Genomic DNA, 14,631 nt, shown 5'->3' with positions numbered 1-14,631 from the left:
TCCTGAGCACCACATTGCGGTCTGCATATTTGGCCACAGTAGTAGTATCCAAGTAAGACAACAAAAGCATATAATGTATACGGAGTTTGGTTCACCCCGGCTTCTCTTTAGCTCATAGTTTCCCATAGCTGTCACAAGAGTTTCGGATGCGAGTGTATCATTCCGTGTGAGCTTTCGCACTTTTGTTAAGCGTTGCTCGTGTGCTGCGGCCTCCTCTCTCTTCTCCTCTCCTCATCAGCGTTTACTTCGCCACTTTTATTTTACGTGCAGCAATTAACGAGACACCCGTTTACGAGCTGTACGCGGCCTACTCGGGAGGTAAGTGGCTGGCATGTTTATGCACCGATCATTTACCATGAATATAGGACAACCTTCGACTGAATGTGGGCTTTGTTTCCCACTCGATCCCCCCTTCACGTTTTGGGCAGCCGGGGCCATGAGCAGCCGGAAGCGCGAGCTGGAGACGGGACCCTGCACCGACATCAACGAGCAGAAGTTTCTGGCGTACTTCGACTACGAGCTCAACCTGTGCTCGCGCTTCCTGGGCGACCTGCGCTACTGCCTCGTCGGCGACAACCGCTTCGAGACCAGGGACGACTGCCGGCGGGCCTGCATTGCGCCAGGTGAGACGCCGAGCCGACTCCTCCGCCCACGGTGTTCATATTTATAGATAGCTCGCAGTTGCTCAACATTGCATAGCTCGTTGCCGAAGTTGCCGCAGGCGGAGCGCACTGGGAGAAAATGTTGGACGTGAACAAGATTTTGGTTTATGTGAGCACTAACGGCAAACTATACCACGCGCATGAGTGAGCCACTTTCTCCGTACCAAGAGAATGAAATGAAATAAAAAGCTATGCAGATTTAACTGTAGCATTTGATTAAAAATTTCGCTAGATAAATTTACCATTTCCAAAGGCGATTTCAGGTGTTATACGTACCCTTGCCTTATAGTTTAAAAACGATAGTTTTAAAGGCTCCATTCTCCAGAATATCTGGCGTCGGCATAGGTGCATGATAGTTGGTAGGGACGTGCACTGATTGGTCGTAGGGCTGCATGACGTCACGCGACTACGGGACATAGCCGATTTGGCAGGAGCTGCCAACTCGGGTTTCTCAATTTAGATGGGAAGGCCCGGAGAACCGTGCCTCCCAGGACTATTGCATTCCAAGACAGACATGCCCTTGGGACACGCAGGCACGTTCGTTCGGCTTGGTTACTTGGTTAAGCAAGGCATCATATTCATGTCGGGTGCTGTTTCACACGCAGTTAAGGCATGTTCAAGAGTGTGTGTGAGGCACAAAGGCAAAACTTAATATATTAATGATTAAGCTTATTGAATAAGTGCGTATACGTGAATGAGGATCTGCAAGGGGAGCCGCGAATGGGAGTCGTTTAACGGTGTCGTGTCATACCCTAAACACGAAGCTTAAGTGCCGCCCCCCCCCCCCCCCCCTTGTAATTTTTGTGACACAGATTTGTCTTTTAAAAAGTGTAAAATGTAACTCGATGCTGTTTATGCAACCGAATCAGTGGTTTCATTAAATAAAGTTACCTAATCGATTTTACTAAATATTATTTATAATGAAATATAAGAGTGCGAAATTGAAGGCTGTCCAAAATAAACGGGAGTTCCCTATTTTTATGCTCTCCTAATTGAAAACATGAATCGAAATATCGATCGTCAGAAAAGAGTGTACGCATCTGAAAGCTCGTTGCGTTGGCTTTCGCGCATTTGCACATTTATAAAACGGAGCTGCTGCGAGTGGTACTGGCGCCAATATCATGTTGCCTTCATTTATTTCATGGAGCACACAAACAGCGTCAGTATTTAATGCATAAAAAATGCGAGCGAAGCCGTTTTATTATTGTATTATGCGTGAAAGCCAACTCAACGAGCTTTGAGATGCGTATTTTTCGTTTTCGATATTTGGAGCGGCTTTGCCGGTGTAGAATTATGAAGAGGGGGCTCAACTTTGATTTCGAACACCTTCAGGGCTGATACATATACATGGCCTCTTAAATTAGAGATCATTCGTCAATTTTTCTGAAATATTCGTCTAATCGCAAACTCCTTCAATGTCATTTAGGCACTCGCTTAATCGCAGAAATTCAGGCATTTTACTTAATGACTATCAGAACCTCTGGAATCTCTTAAGACTTGCCATTATCATTACTTATCTATATATTAGTACTTTGCTCGCGCAAACACAAAATTTATAATTTCCCCCGAGTGGTTTCAAAGTGAAATAACTTACCAGAGGGTGTTCTGCAGAGTGAAAACAATGAAAAGGTATTTTTGGAATATTTAAAATGACTGCGAATTCTTTTTGCTAATATTTTTTTTTGTTTACCTGCGTTTATTGTTTTTTTTTTGTGTGTGTGTGCAAATCATTTTTACTTCTGTTCTAATTTAGTCCCTACCATGTGAACTCCCCCCCCCCCCCCCCCCTATTTCGAACAATGATCTTAAGCGATGAAATTTATATGTATTATTTACTTTGTCATCTTCTTGTACCGAGCATTTATATCTGCAGGCTGCAGTATTATATAAATATATATAAAAAAGACAGAATGCTCACCTTGTACAATGCACCTGCACATCTGAATTTGCAAACAGTAACAAAAATTCTACATGCCCTCGCTACAACGAGCCAGACACAGATATAGAGTCCTGCGAGGCATTACTGGTCAGCCAGAAAGAAGAAGACTAGAAAAAAGTTATCCATCTGGCCCTGGACTCCGCTGAATCCCAAGGGAATCCAGCCTTCTGAAACGGGAGAAAGATGATGGCGGTCAAGGCTCAAGTCATCATCGCCCTAAGATTCCTTGACTGGTGCAGTTATTCCATCTATCTACCATTAAACATCGATGTTTACAGCAGGCCACCAGTTCAATGAAATTATTACTTTTTCCCAACTGCATTTCAAGTTTGCGAATCCCGTGAAGCACCGATATGTCGTTTTTAATGGGTGCTTTGAGGCGAGCCTCCCCGCCCATCGGGCCCAAGCCGTTGGGTCTTTTACGCACTGTGTATATGCTTGTACTTATTTATTCCCGAATTCACCCGGTGTTCACACGTACCGCTTTTAATTTGTGTGGGAACACGAACCAGGTAAATCAAATGACGCGCGCTAACTTACCACCAGACGTGTCCTCTAGCGGAGATTACTCTCACAGCCATAAGGCAAAGCTTCTGCTGGGTTTCTTTAGGTGGCGCTACCACTCACGTTTGTCGACAGTGTGGTAAACAGCTTTCAGTGTGAGTGGGGTAGAGTGCGGTGGGAGCCTTAGAAAGGATATTCGCGTAGTTTTGACAATACCATTCGACTTTCAAGTTCAGGCTACTAAGCGAGTTGACCATTTGTTAAGTTCGATATTTATGCAGGCCTTCTGTAGAGTAAATACACTAGGGAGCTTAGCAAGAGAAGAAATATATTTACTCGAATATTTAGCTTAGAACTTTGAGGATCGCCTAGAAAAACCTCAAATGACACTTCTGCCGTAATATTGGAAGGCAGACTTTCGGGTTGATCTATGCGATCAGAAAACACCAAATCTATCCCGTTTAGTGAATAAAATGCTATGGATTGCAGAGATTAGGCGAGGTTTTTTTTTAGCGACCTTTAGATGTTTGGAAGTTATGCTGAGTGATGTGCGTTCAGATGTTATTTCCACGCCCAATAAGAGTAGCTGAAGCTTCATTCATACAAGCACTAAGATTCAGGATGATTACTCGGAGTTAGCGGGAGATGATATTGCACATCTTGGAAGAAAGGTATTGCAGGTGAAGGAAGACGGAGGCAAAATAATCGCGAAAGTAAGTGGTCTTTGAGCCTATTAGAGTATTCGTGAGTCGTTGCAGTTCTAGGCTTGGAAATTATGCATTTTTAACGCGGTACCATTGAATGTTCCATTTTGTACAAAATACAGCATCAGCGTTGGCGCTGGCGTTGTGTAAAAGCACTGTCGTGGGTCCGGCTGACAGGTGACATGGCTGTGCATTGAGTAGGCCGTCGGTTTGTGTGACGTCATGAGACGTCATGGCATCGACGAGTTAGCAGACGCTGCCTGCTCGGGCAGCATTCATACGGCTTTTTAAAGCGGGAATTTATATCTGTTTAGAATAGTCTTTCACACAATGTGGCTTCTTAATTACGCCTGTATGCTAATAAACATGTGTAGAATGATATAAAAAATGACTGATTTAGGGAGCAGCAAATTGATTGGATCGATCCGCAAGGGGAGTAGGCAAACGGAAGCCGAAAACTCTCACGCCACCCCCTAAAGGCGCAACTAAAGTGTCCCCCGAATTGTTTTCAATTTCTACTAGTGCCTGGCCGATTTCATGTTTACCGCCCGCAGTTCAGCTGCACGACGACATCCCTTAAAGAGAACTTAACGGTAAAATATCTAAAGACGAAGAGAAGTAACGACACGAATAGGATTTCAACAGTTCAGCTGGATTATAACTACGTAGAACCACTTACCAGAATGTGAACTGGCCGATTTGCTTCTATATATGCTGCAGACTGAAGGGTGGTGCATTTCTGTGCAGTTAAGAAATTGTGAACGCGAACAAACGCAAAATTTCTTTGGCGTCGTTCACCTCGAGACGGACAGCTTTATAGGCCAATAAACTTGTTTCATCAATCGACGACATATACGGCGGTTCTTTCTGGGCCCAGCATTCCAGAAGCATCGGTGCAAGGATGTGCGCTTCGGCTTCTGCTTGGGCTCCTCCGACCGGCTGTACAACGTGGTCTTCAGCAATGGCCAGTGCCGACTCACAAAGTCCATCCTCTGCCTCCAAGGGGACAACAAATTTCTGAACCTCGAGGAGTGCCAGAAGTTCTGCTGCAAAACCTGTTGAGTGCATTCACCATTTGGCTAGAAACAGTGCACAAATATCATTTCCTGTTTGCTGGCATTTTTCTCGGAACAAAAATAGACAGTCACTTCTTCACCCTTCTGCTGCGGCATTCTTGGACTGCATGCTATTCAAGGTCGATTCAGTGGCAGCACACCATCTAACTCCATTCCTCTCCCTACAGAAGATGTCAAAACTATCGAACTCGTATAAACAATCGTTTTTTACGCATTTAATTTACTTCTTATTATTCTACATAGATCCATAGTCTCTTATTTTTTCTCCAGCAATCCCTCATAGTATTGAAAGCCTGGCTAAAAGTGTATCAATCGCAATTTTCACATCACCATCAACAACGTACTTCCTAACACCATGTCGCGTTTCTCTTCGACACTGGAAACAGGCCTTTTAGCTCGCACTGCGTGATGTTATTGAAAAATGGCTAAGAAAAATTAAGAGAAATTTTGTATTTGCTGTTTCAGCAAAAGGATCAGCACGTGAAGCCGGTTAGCCTTTGCTTGGAGTTAAAGCACGGACAGACGCGGACAGAGAGACGCTGGAAACAGGATTACAGTTCTTTGCATTCAATTTGCTTGAAGCAAAACATCCAGATCGTGAAATGATAGCATAAAGACGTAAGACCGAAAGAAAACGTCAGAGCTTATTATTAGCATAACGTACAGAATGTTCAACCTGAAGTCCTTCAGAGCTAGTCGAATGGCTGGTAAAAAAATCTCTAAGCTGTGTCATTGAAAGCCTGAGGGTTCTGAAAGTGTACCCGTCCTCGTGAATATTTGTTACGCCCTCATTCGCAAATCATCAAGCTGTCGTTTATTTTTGAAGATTACGAAATAAGTAAACGTACTAAGAAATTCTTAGTACGTTTTTCGTTGATTTTCTGACATATTCTGAGTTCGGCATGTATATCATTGCATTTTTATTTCGTTAGGCATTTAAATCTGTGCTCATCCTTCACTTTTCGCATATTCACTTTTACCACACAACAGGCCCGTCTGGTTCGTATTGCTTGTTTGTATTGTGCCTGCTCGTGTGGAAAAATTTCGCCTTGAACCGCTGTCGGCCACCTGAACAATACGCCGTTGTAAAGCCGGCCTCTTCAAAAGTTCTGAAAAGCTAACGCAATTCCCTTACTATGGCCGCTTGCGCAAGTGATTCTTGGTGCGAATTAAGCTTTGCTGATACGCTCTCACTGGAAGCTTGTAAATTTAGTTTTTCACTGCAGAGCCCATGATTTAGCAGTGAACTTTCTCACAAACACAATAAATGAATTTCGCAAACGTGGAACTTTTCAGACCAAACTTTCGCGTTTAGATCAAGCCGTGTTTTAAAGAGGAAATCACGAAATATGCAGAAAGCTTCATCACATTTGTGAATATAACAAAGGACGAATTTTAAGAAGGAAGACAGGAACGTAAAATCGCGCGGAGGGACAAATTAGACTCTATTATTGTGTGAATCTTGTCTTACAAATTGATGTCAGTGATGATAACAGCGATGCTTGTATACCATTATGTTCGATTCAACCCCGCACTCAACCCTGTTCGCACTGAACAACGTGACAAGTGCTCTTTTGTCAACTGTGCACAAAGGCCGGTGTGACTCAGCGACGCATAAGCTGGATGAGCTGTGCTTCTGGCTATTACTCGCATTTGAACTATCGCTAGTATTTACATGAGAAACAAGAGGAATTAATGACGAAAGCTTCAGGTACAACTGTGGCGAATAGAAAACTACAGATAATGGCGCTATTTGTGCAGTGTTACTTCTGCTAACCGCCTTTTTTTTTAAAGCATGGCAAAGAACTGGTCTACGGCGAGGATCAGTTTAATCGCCTTATTGCTGAAACATTCCCTCCCAGCAAGTCGTAAACGCTGTACAGGAAAGACAGTCTGGCGGGACATGCTGACCATGAAGTCATGTTTGTATTGCACACGTGGCGTACGCTTCGAACTGGACGCTTATGTGCTTTGCAGGCAACAGCGAGCATTGCCTCACGCCTCCGAGGGAAGGGCAGTGCCTGTCGGCCGACCTTCGCTACCGGTTCTACTTCGACAACAGAACCAACCAGTGCCTCGCTCACCGCGGCGTCTGTCTCAAGGGCCGCAACCGATACAGGACGCTCGAGACCTGCGCCACTCACTTTCCCCTCAAGAGTGAGCTGCCCTCTCTTCTCGCAGCAATGATGCACTCATGCGAATCGTCGGTAGCTGTTATCCTGTAGTGCAGTCACTTGTACTGCCTGCTCACCCGTAGTAACAGATGACAGACGTATCAAAACACGTTGAGCGCTTGAGAGTTCAGCATGGCTTCAACAGAAAACGAAATCTTTGACTTTTTGAGAGACGACCACCTGACACACATTAACATGGTCAAAGAAGTAGGTGCACTCGTCATTTAACGTAGTTAGGCTCAGTGCCCGCCCCATAGCATGTGCCCCACTTTTGTCCTTAAGAAATAAGCACGCAATGTCTTTTCTTCGCAACCACGTTACCGCCGTCACACACGCTGTGAGGGGCAGCTGAATGTCAAAGATTTTGAGGTGAAAATAGATGAGGTGCCCATTGACGTCGTACATTGCTTAAGAACAACTCGAACACTACCTTCCCCTTCGGAGAATTCGCTAGCAATGGCATGTCTAGCACTACTTCTTGGCAACGCACATAAGGAGCCCGGAACATAAAAAAAGGCGAATCTTCATTACTGGCCTTTTGACAACGTGCATTACACGTGGGCAAGCGAGTGAGTGCTAGTGTGGCAGTAGATTTTTAGTCTGGAAAGCAAGCTGGGACCTTGATCCTCGCAGGAACTGTCTGAGGTTTATTTATGTGTCTGTATTTAGCGAATGTGCGTTTAGTGAGCCCAGTGGAAGATAAGCACATTATATATATATATATATATATATATATATATATATATATATATATATATATATATATATATATATATATATATATATATATATATATATATATATATATATATATACATATATATATATATATAAGAACGATGATATATTTTTGTTATAATACTGACTTCGGCGCTTTATGGACACCGAATTCAGGCTCAAGTTTTCATGCCAGTGCGGGGTCAAAAAAGTGAAGTTCTCGGTACAAAACAGTTAAGTCGCAGGTGTTGCGTGGGCCCCTGTAATTGAAAGTTTCTTTTAATTACCATCCACTCTAATTCCTTTACTGTGCCTACACACACTTTTCACAACTGCAGCGGCGAGAGTGCTATGGAGGCTGGAACGATGGACGGAAACGACGACTTGTAATGATAGTTGACTATCACGAAGATGTTCATAACTTTCAGTCCTTCCACATTACCAGGTTCGGAAGAACCGCGGCCTGTGTTACGTTGCTGTTAATGATTATTCCAGCTGTGCAGAAAGAAGAGGGACACCCTTTATTTGATCAAAACTAATAGGGTAATTGCTCGCCATACTCATCGTGTCCGCTGTTGTGGCTCAATGGTACCGGCGCTCAACTGCTGAACCCGAAGACGTGAGTTTAATATACCGGCCACGAAGGTCCTTTTTCGATGCAGATGAAAGCAATATGCCGTGCACTGTGCGATGTCAGTGCATGCAAAGAAACCGAGAGAGTCGAGATCTCGGAGCACTCCACTATGGCGTTCCTCATAGTCTGAGTCAAGTTAGGGCCTTAAATCCTATAAATAAAACTAAGCAATCCAGTTCCTGCAATGTCCTTCAGCGGCCATTGAACTTGCATGCTCGCCTCGCGTTGCTGGCGCAGTACAGTGGAATGGGTCGTGCACAGTACGCTAAACAGGTCGCTGAAACGAACTTCATATATATTTTTTGGTTTTGTTGAGAAGACGAGACTAAACAAAACCAAACACGTGAAAGCTTCTTCATGCAGTCTTTTCCTCTTGTGAAATTACTTCGGGTTTCCCAGTATTTTGTGGAATCTGTGACTTGGTAGATGAAGTCAGAAAACTGGATTTTTGAAACTCAGCCACTCAGTCTAACTTAAAAATGCACCGCGCGTCAGCAGGCTGCACCAACGTATCATCCGTTACGTGCACACCGCCCGTGCGCACCGTGTCCTTGTCCCTGGTCTCGTCGCTCTGCTATCCTCGGCGCACTTCTTTTCTTTTTCTTTTTTTTTTTTTTTTGTCCTTCGGCAAACACGTGGAGCCTCCCGTGTTAAGCGTGAAACCCATGACTTCGGTGCCTGGGAGTATCGCGTTGTGATCTAGACACGGGGAAATCTGAAAGTGCGCGTTGGCTCCTGCGGCGTTTTTCTTTTCTTTTTTGATTGTAACCTTCGTTCCACCGTACCGATAGTGATTGCGTTCGAGTTTGGCGTTATGCAGTGGGAAGCTAGTATTGCCTGAGGGCTGCGTGGTGCTACATGCAAATTTAAAGATATGTCCGCATCATTACACGTCGCCATGCAGGGTAACTTGGTGGCCAGCTGATAAGGCATTTCTTGGTGCAGTATTTTTCCATCCAGCGTTCTGTGCAGCTGTAACTGGATGGGAGAGTCTCTCTCCAAGTAGATGCCACCAGCATCACTATCGTTCTACTCGATGGCAGAAATCCATGCTGTTTTCCTGATCATTTTAATTTTAAAGGCGGGAAACACACACGCACGCACGCACGCACACACACACACACGTACACGCGCGCGCGCGCACACACACACACACACACACACACACACACACACACACACACACACACACACACACACACACACACACACACACACACACACACACACACACACACACACACACACACACACACACACACACACACACACACACACACACACACACACACACACACACACACACACACACACACACACACACACACACACACACACACACACACACACACACACACACACACACACACACACACACACACACACACACACACACACACACACACACACACACACACACACACACACACACACACACACACACACACACACACACACACACACACACACACACACACACACACACACACACACACACACACACACACACACACACACACACACACACACACACACACACACACACACACACACACACACACACACACACACACACACACACACACACACACACACACACACACACACACACACACACACACACACACACACACACACACACACACACACACACACACACACACACACACACACACACACACACACACACACACACACACACACACACACACACACACACACACACACACACACACACACACACACACACACACACACACACACACACACACACACACACACACACACACACACACACACACACACACACACACACACACACATGAGCGAAGAAAACGGGATGGAGCGCCTTTTTATATATATAAAAATTTGTCTATGGTGTGAGCAAAGTTAGCGCTTTCGTCCTTGGTTAAAAGAATTAAAAAATCGTCCACGCATTACAACTTTCAAAACATTGTTAGCTGGTGCTGCTGAAGCATTTGATCTGCTGAAGCACTGCTGAAGCATACTGCTGAAATACTGCTGAAGCATTTGATCCATTTGTGAAATAAAAAAAATGTAACATAAAACCGATGCGACACACGAACCAATGCAAATACCGGCATTCTGCGGATAGAATCGCTGGTCAAAAGAAATAAAAATGAATTCTAAGTAAAACTTTAACATATTTATAGAATTACTAGTAACAATACGGGTAGAGTTCTGAAAAGAAACAGGATCATTTATTTCAATACAGTCCCGAACAGCAATAAATACGGCATCACGGGGCACGGAATAAAATAAATCCACAACATCCACATAAAATGCACGCCCAATCTCAGTATCAGTTTTCAGGATTTCAGAAACCTCTTCTGATCTTTTTGTTCAGCTACCAACTAGCCTCACAGGGCTTGAGCCAGGGCCTTAGACAGGACTCTTCAACTATATGATTTAGCCATGGTCACATATTTAGGGGAAACCCCTAAGGTGGAGTAGAATTCTAATAGGGAAGTAATTACTCATTGTCACCCAGCCGATCAATGTGTCAAAATCCTGCGCTTTGAGTGGACAAAATTTCCGAAGGTATACTAGAAATGTTCGCCACATTCTGTATTGAGACAAAGTGCTCAATGTTGTTTACATACACGGGTATAGGCGATGGGACCATGGTGGCTGACCTGCTCATATAGGTGGCGCTACAACTTATTAACTTTCAGTGGGCTGATGATTGCACATATGAGAAACTATCTCTGGAGACAGCTCTCATTTTAAGAGTGAGAAAAAAAAAATGCCGGGGGGGTTTTACACACTGCTCTGGGAGTATTACGAAAAGTGCGCGAAGGCTCTTTATGAAAGTGTATGCAGGCGTTTACGGTTATATAGGCGCAAGCTGGCTGTGCAGCTTAGTTCTTACGGAGTTTCAATGCTCTTCGAGATGAATCGGCTCCAGGCGCTGTTCTTTTAAACCTCTGTGGCGTTGGAGGTGGTAGAACAATGGATATAGCTAATTTCAGAAATGATATCCTTTCTGTTTTCCCCATTTTCATTGTTTCTAAAGCTACCTTAACCACGTCCTTAGCCACTGGCGGAACGTTTGACTGAGTTTTACTACTGCCTATCTCATTATTGTCCTGAATACTTCGCCTACTGTAAATATCAGTATAGAAATCGTCGGCTACTTTGACTATCCTGTCCATACTCGTTATGTCATTGCCCGCCTTGCACCTTAGCGCACTCATCTGATTTTTGCCTATGCCCAATTTCTTGTTGACCGCTTTAAGGCTTCCTCCGTTCTTTACAGCATGCTCAATTTTCTCCATGTTTTACATTCCTATTTTGGTCACTTTACGCTTGTTGATTACATTTGGTATCTCTGCCAGTTATATCCTGTATGCTGGGTAGAACCTTGCACACTTTGGCGGTTTCTTAATCGAATCTTTCGTCTCCTTAAATAGTTTATCGGTATCTTCTCTGACTATCCTACAGCCTACTTCTACCACGCATTCAGTAATGATATATCTGAAATTATTGTTCATTGCTTCTAGGCTAAGGTCGTCATCCTCGGTTAAAGCTGAAATCTATTCTGTAGCGAGATCATGAATTCTCCTGCCCTCCCCCTCACCAGTAACTCATTGATGGTCTTCTTTCTTGCTAAAATGTTTCGTTCCCTCTTCAGATCTAGACTAATTCGAGACCTTACCATCCTGTGGTCACTGCAACCCACATTTCCGATTACCTCTACACCCTGCATAATGCCAGGATTAGAACACAGTATGAAGCCAATTTCATTTGTAGTCCCCCCATTAGGCATTTTACATGTCCAATTCTAGCTGTTCCATTTGCTGTAGATGGCGCGAAAGTTCAGTTCAGTTGAGTCGTTCAGTCGTGTCCGACTCTTCGTGACCCTATGGACCATGTCACGCCACGCTTTCCGGTCTCTCACTATATTCCTAACATCACATAACTTCATCTGCAGTGCGTCGAGGATGCCATCTAACCATCGCGTTCGCTGCCTACCCCTTCTCCGGCGACCCTCAACCTTTCCCAACATCAAATCTTTCTCCAGTGACTCCTCTCTTCTCATCAGATGACCAAAGTAGCTGAGCTTTAACTTTAGAATTTGACCCTCCAATGAGCAGTCAAGGCTTATGGTCGACAATATCGACTGATTTGATCTTCTGGCAGTCCAAGGAACTCTCAAGAGTCTTCGCCGGCACCACAATTCAAACGCGTCAATTCTTCGGCGGTCAGCCTTTTTCACAGTCCAACTCTCGCATCTATACATCACAACTGGAAAGACCATAGCACGAGTTATACGGATCTTGGTTGGCAGACTAATGTCTCTGCTCTTTACTAGGCGGTCAAGGCTAACCATAGCTCTCTTTCCCAGAAGCAGGCGTCTCCTAATTTCATGGCTGCAGTCTCCTTCCGGGGTAATCTTGGAGCCCAAGAAGAGAAAATCTGTCACAACTTCCACTTCTTGTCCCTTGATGCTCCAGGACTTGATAGGGCAAGACGCCATGATCTTTGTCTTTTTAATGTTTAGTTTAAGCCCAAACTTCTCACTCTCTTCTTGTACGCGCATCAGAAGAATCTTGAGTTCAACTTCACTTTCTGCATTAAAGTGGTATCATCCGCCCAACCTGGGGGGCTCATCTTCCGGCGCCATATCATTAATGGTATTGTGACTGGCCATAGGGTTTTCTTGGCAGGAAATACTGGAGTGGGTTGCCATTACCTTCTCCAGTGAATCACATTTTGTCAGAGCTCTCTGCCGTGACCTGTCTATCTTGGGTGGCCCTACACAGCAGAGCTCACGACTTCATCGAGTTTCGCAAGCCCCTCCGCCACGACAAGGCAGTGATCCATAAAGGGGGCGCGAAAGTTACAAATGTGTTAATTGGCAAAAATGCGTACCATTTTACATCCAAACCTCTTGCTTGATCAAACGCGCATTATGATCCCCAAAGTCATTGCAGCGTTAATGTGCCGGCGGGATATCATTGCCGATCGGTGTCCCATAGCAAGCAGCTTTTATTTTCTCGAACGATAAAGTCACAGATTGGTGGCTAACAGACTCACAATTCCTCATTATGCTAAACGTCCCTGCTTCTTCGATTTAGTAAATGACCTTTATAGTAAACAGTAATAGGCTGGTCGGTTTACATTAACTCTAGACTTATTCTGTGTCGTCATTTTTATATCTTTGTTTGTGGCACAGCGCGCGGTGGAACAATTCTGCACTGTACCTTTCGTTGTGATTTCATTGTATGAAAATTCTACTCACACGTAAATTTTTTTCATCCAGGTTAATTGATTTTTTTTAAGTGATCAATATGCTCATGAGCCTTAAGGTAAATATGCCGACCTCTCTGGTATATTACGGAGACCACACAATAAAAGAAACTAATAAAAATTACTCCAACTTTACAGAACAAACTTAGTTCATGCTGTTCATTGCAAGCGTTCTTTTTTTATCCTACAACATTTCTTCGAACAGCCACTCTTACATTGCCTACGTCATTTGGAACTGAGAAAAGAAAATTTACGTGATTTCTTTCCTGGCCATCACTCTCTTCAACCACATTTACCATCAACGATAAAATACTGTGGTCTTAAGTTTCGTATACTGATCCGAGCAGTTCTGGCAGAATGCACTGCTACTTCATATAAACAGAAGTGGTAAATGGCGTAATTTTAATGTCTTTTCAGGCATGGACAGGCTCCGATGTACACGGACGACATGACGTGAAGGACGCATATTTTTAACGTCCATAGCATTTCCAGAATTATCTTCAGCGAATAAAATTACCGATGCCACCTGCGGCGAATGATTGTGCTAATAACATCCTAGTATGAGTATTATAATAAACCAATAAAATATTTGAGGACTGTTCTGGTTTTCCGATGCAAACGTACTGGCGGCTAACAAGCGGGCGGTGACCGTTGCAACGCTGTTTCTTGAAATAATCTGCACAATCAGTTAGCGATCCAGTCTCCTGTTTCTCAGTGGTAACGTACCGCGAAGCGCACTGCTCCGAAAATGGTGGCGGCTCACTTGCCGATACCGTTTCATTTGTCATATCACACAGGTAGTCATATGAAGCTGGAAAAGCTTCCGCCTATTGCGCTTGTAGCTGAAATCGCGCAGTGGTAAGAAGCCAAGGAAGACACACATATTATGGCTCGAAATTATGTGATTCAAAATGAATGAGCATTCGCATTTAACGTCAAAATTGTGC

The 14,631-nt window shown here is 44.1% G+C and overlaps 1 protein-coding gene across 1 annotated transcript; it reads left to right on the top strand.

Moving 5' to 3' along the window:
* The first annotated feature begins 381 nt into the window (after positions 1-381).
* On the top strand, positions 382-14,136 carry LOC146190564 (uncharacterized). Its single transcript, XM_084600195.1, has 4 exons — positions 382-623; positions 4,687-4,871; positions 6,863-7,042; positions 14,102-14,136. The coding sequence occupies exons 1-4, from the start codon at positions 382-384 to the stop codon at positions 14,134-14,136; spliced, it is 642 nt and encodes a 213-aa protein (XP_084456321.1).
* The last annotated feature ends 495 nt before the right edge of the window (positions 14,137-14,631 follow it).

This window comes from Amblyomma maculatum, chromosome 4, assembly GCF_055883805.1.
Source record: "Amblyomma maculatum isolate TAMU_Amacu chromosome 4, ASM5588380v1, whole genome shotgun sequence".
NCBI lineage: Eukaryota > Metazoa > Arthropoda > Arachnida > Ixodida > Ixodidae > Amblyomma > Amblyomma maculatum.
The sequence above is the reverse complement of the archived record's forward strand: the minus strand, read 5'-3'. Positions and strand labels throughout refer to the sequence as shown.